A 4,979-nucleotide genomic window follows, 5' to 3' on the forward strand; every position below is an offset into this window, starting at 1 on the left:
ATGATACGCGCAAGCCCAGCTTTACTTTTACATCCTTGTATGCAATATCTCTCTTTTCATTTTACTGTTTGTTGTATCGTTGTTGGTTTTTTATTTTTAATCCTTTTTATCCGCTCATGTTATTATTTTAGACCCTGAAGAAGACCTCCTGTGTGTGGTCGAAACGTTGGTTTTTTAATAAAGGCTTAACCGTAGACTACCGGACTTGTCTCCTTTACCAAACTCAAGATACCCTATTTCGAGTCCATGTCTCTAAACTGGTGCATCCTCTTTGTAGTTGGACTGAGTGCAGTTTCTCTCCTAACAAACTCATCGATCCATTCTCTGTCGAAGTCCCGTGCATCACCTTGTGATCCTACAATCATGCAACCAGAAATGTCATCCTCCATGAACGGTAAGCAATGGTACTACTACAATAAAATGAAAAGACTGGAACAAAGAAAAGTGCATTTGAAAAATCACATTAACACCTTGACCGAGCATCTCATGAATAATTCAACACCTACTGGCCTGCGCATAAAATTACACCCGAATGTCAGCAAGGCGACAAATTCCTTCTACAACAGATGGAACAACACCCTGAAGCGCACTCAACGGACATGCGTAAAACTCATCATCTCAGAACACAAGCGGACTTGTAACATGATTAACAAAGATCTTGCTAATCTTAATGGGGAAGCCCGCACCAAACTCAGCACTTCTGAAAACAAAGAACTTCGCAAAAACATGAACATTTGGATCGACAAAATTACCAAAGCAAGAGAAAGAAAGCAGTTGAAAAAATGTCGCCATTTCTCCAGAACAAAACGAAACAATAGACACTCTGGTCACCCGACTAAGAAAATTGAAGCTAAAGAACAACCGGACCCAACCACCGTTATCAATATCTCATCAACAAGTCTAACCCCTGCTCAACTGAAGATATTGTCAAAGGGTCTAGGATTTTGCCCAAAACCGAAACAGGTCAACAAGCTGAAATTAAAAACTGATATACAAGAGTTCAAGAGAAGATGCCGACTACAATATAAATTTAGAGAAGAGAACAGTGACCCTGATAACAACTTGGACAATAACGTCAAACAGGGACCATTTACAAAAGAAAAATCCCATTATAATCCACCACCTAATGAAAATCTTACTCTGGAAGCTTTCCTCTCTGCTGTTGAGCAAGACATCGTTAACGAAGACAACTGGCGTCAAACATATGACAACATCGATCCCGACGAACGTTTAGCCATAAAACAACTACGAAACAACAATGCAATAACTATCAAAGCAGCGGGTAAAGGTAACGGTATTGTTGTCATGGATACGCAGGACTACATCAATAAATGCTTGGAACACCTTAATAATACTAACTATTATCAAACCCTAGACCAAGACCCCACCGAAATATACACAAAAGAACTGCAAACCAAGATCCGACGATGGCTACAAAAAAACTGGATTACTAATGACACGGCCAAGAAACTGTTTCCCCAAAGAACCATCTGCGGGACATTTCTATGGGCTCCCAAAAGTTCATAAACAAAACACTCCTCTCAGACCTATCATCCCACAATGCAACTCGATCACCACCCCTATGGCCACCTTTGTCGATTTTCACCTTCAACCTATTGTAAGATCGCTACCGTCTTTCATTAAAGACACCACTCACCACCTGCAAGATCTGCAACACATTTCACCACCAGAGTGCGCCATTTTAGTTACCATGGATGTGGTGTCACTCTACACCAATATTCCACACAGCTACGGCATTCAGGCAGTCAAGGAAATGATAGAAGAGAACAATACCATAACAGTTAATCCCGAACTTATTTGTGAGATGCTACAATTTATTCTCACAAAAAACTACTTGAATTCAATGGTCAATACTATCTACAGATATGCGGTACTGCTATGGGTAGCAAAGTCGCCCCATCATATGCCAATATCACTATGGGAAAATTAGAAAGGCAAATTCTGGAAAACTACACACCGGCACCAGACAACTGGAAAAGGTTCATCGATGACGTCAGATTTATGTGGCAACATGGTCTAGACCAACTTAAACAATTTCACCAATACTGTAATTCTGTCCACCCCACTCTACAGTTTACCCTGGAATACAGTGACAAACAGATTTCATTCCTGGACACACTGATGACACTCACCGAGGACAAGATTGAAACTACAGTTTACAACAAACCCACAGACAAACATTCATATCTATGGACAACCTCGTGTCATCCAAGCCACACATTTCAGGCCATACCATGGAGCCAGTCCCTTCGATACAGACGTATCTGTTCGAATGACGATCTTTTCCAGACGGAGGCTACCAAATTGAAAAATCACCTTATCAAACGAAATTACAAACCCCGTACCATCTCCGATGCTATCAAGAAAGCCGAAAATATCAACAGAAGCAAGCTCATTCAGCCAACCTCTTCAATCAAACCCACAACCCACAAAAGGATACCATTCGTCATTGAATACAACCCTACCCTTCCACACATACCATCAATTATCCGTAAACACTGGAACATACTTCAGTCAAACCAGGCCACCAGCAAAGTCTTCAAGGAAACACCTGTCATAGCATACCGTCAATCAGCCAACCTCAAGAAACTGTTAGTCCAAGCTAAGTCAACCAGACCAAAGACCCCGCTCAGAATAATACCGGACAATGCAAACCGTGCAATAAATGCAACCAGTGCAAATTATGAAATCTTCAGACAATGGCCGCATTCACAACCACCTCACTGACAAATCAATCTCCATCACTGGCAACATGAACTGTTCAACTCGCAATCTCATTTATGTCATAACTTGCAAAAAATGTCATCTTCTTTACATCGGGGAAACCAAACGCGAACTTCGTAAACGCATCTACGAACATCTATATAGTAGTAAGAACAAACAAAAAATACCCCTATAGCGGAACATTTTAACAGTCCTGGTCATAGCATTAGTCACTTTCTTTTCACTGCACTCTGCAAATATTTTCGAAAAAAGACAGTATCAGAAAACAAATGGAACTCAAAATAATTGAAGAACTCGACACTTATGTCCCAACGGCATTAACAGAAAAGATTGGTAGAATATACACCAGATTTGCACGCCATCTTATCTCTGTTCACTTACCTATGGAGCCACCTTTCATGTATCATTTTCTACACTCTAGGGAGTACTTTGCTAGGCTTTGTCATTCGCCTTTTCTCACCATCATAGTGCGATCGGTTTTTACAGCTCTCCAGTATTGTAAGTTATTTCTTCGTTCATACTGCTTTCAGACACCAGTTTGCTGTCAATATCTCGTTTTGCCTTCACTTTTTATTACATGTTTGAATCCCGCTTTTGATTTTACATATCTTTACACTTGTTTTATTGATTTTACATTTCCTATGATACGCGCAAAGCCCAGCTTTACTTTTACATCCCTTGTACGCAATATCTCTCTTTTCATTTTACTGTGTTGTATCGTTGTGGTTTTTTATTTTTAATCCTTTTTATCCGCTCATGTTATTATTTTAGACCCTGAAGAAGACCTCCTGTGTGTGGTCGAAACGTTGGTTTTTTAATAAAGGCTTAACCGTAGACTACCGGACTTGTCTCCTTTACCAAACTCAAGATACCCTATTTCAAGTCCATGTCTCTAAACTGGTGCATCCTCTTTGTAGTTGGACTGAGTGCAGTTTCTCTCCTAACAAACAAAAGGTTACGTTAATATATCTCCATCGAGGTTTGCAATTCCCGTGCCTAGATTTTTAGAAATATACACACAAATTACCTGTACATTGTACGTATAACGTGTAGTTGTAATACTGCTGAGAATAGAATGTATGCGAACAATCAGTAATCCTGGTTTGCGTTCCTTCTGCGCATGGCTGAAATTTCATGTAATTTCCAGACACAGACGTTCTATGCAAGGACCCAACAACAGATTCAGGGTATCCTATAATGAAAAAGTCCAAAGAATTGTCTGTTATGAGGTTTACTTTTGGCAAAAGGTCAGGCAAAGCTACCGAATATCAATCGCAGAAACGCAATAATTGTGACTTGAAAGTGTGCAAATTGTGATTTGAAAGTGACACTGTGCCTTAGCCGAATGTACATGTAACATCCGACAACTTAGCAATAAGAGAAACTAATCAAATACGTAAATACAATAAGTTTCACATCGCCACTAAATATCTTACACTTAAATAGAAGTTGCCGCATGTTTAAATGCGTTTCTTAGGAAGCAAGAATGTCCACAGGCTTGAGGTAGTGATTATTTGCTCCAGGCCGTTATATCTCCCGAACTATGACATCGTTATTGAGACTGAAGCCGAAATAATACCATTGGTGTACCCGCTTGGATTGTCTAATATTGAACATTAAAGGAATAATGAATAGAATGGCAATGCGCAAACGACAAGTGATGGCCATAGTCTTCTGTAAATGTTTGTATTTCAGCATTATTGTAGATCGATGAAGATTGCCATCGCCAGAGCAGGACACCAGCAGATTTCTAGCATTTAAAAGTTGTGCAACTACTGAATAATACAAATCACCACCAATAATTAACTACGTGTTAGAGAGAGTTATGATTTTTGCTAAAATATTCTTGAAAGTAATATTTGTATAATGAAGATTGGTTAATTGAATAGCCGGTTGACCAAATAGCAGGCTACCTCGGGGTGAGGATGCTCATTAGTAAGGTACAAGCTTTCATGACCCGTGATGTACTCTGATGAAATGAATCTTTTGCAAGTGCATGTCAAAATTCGTTCAGTGTAAACAAATACCATACTGTATGAACAAGAAACGGAAGAGAAAGATTTTGTTTCATATGCTTTTGTCTCATGGTGGTACGATACACCTGTGAGTGGGTTTGATCTTAGAGATTACAGCAAACTTCTTTCCCAGAAATAAATGCTATTTGAAGGCACAATAGAACAATATTACGTTTTCAATCTTCACAGCTTGAAAAGCTTCATATTAGACATTAGCGG

The 4,979-nt window shown here is 39.4% G+C and overlaps 1 protein-coding gene across 1 annotated transcript; it reads left to right on the forward strand.

Moving 5' to 3' along the window:
• Positions 1-363: 363 nt before the first annotated feature.
• Positions 364-1,527, forward strand: LOC139141626 (uncharacterized). The gene has a single exon (XM_070711218.1). The coding sequence runs from the start codon at positions 364-366 to the stop codon at positions 1,525-1,527; it is 1,164 nt and encodes a 387-aa protein (XP_070567319.1).
• The last annotated feature ends 3,452 nt before the right edge of the window (positions 1,528-4,979 follow it).

This window comes from Ptychodera flava, chromosome 10, assembly GCF_041260155.1.
Source record: "Ptychodera flava strain L36383 chromosome 10, AS_Pfla_20210202, whole genome shotgun sequence".
In the NCBI taxonomy this organism is placed as follows: domain Eukaryota; kingdom Metazoa; phylum Hemichordata; class Enteropneusta; family Ptychoderidae; genus Ptychodera; species Ptychodera flava.

Bases quoted from the DNA above. Each gene is read 5' to 3' on its own strand.
- LOC139141626 (XM_070711218.1), top strand. From the start codon at position 364: ATGCAACCAGAAATGTCATCCTCCATGAACGGTAAGCAATGGTACTAC.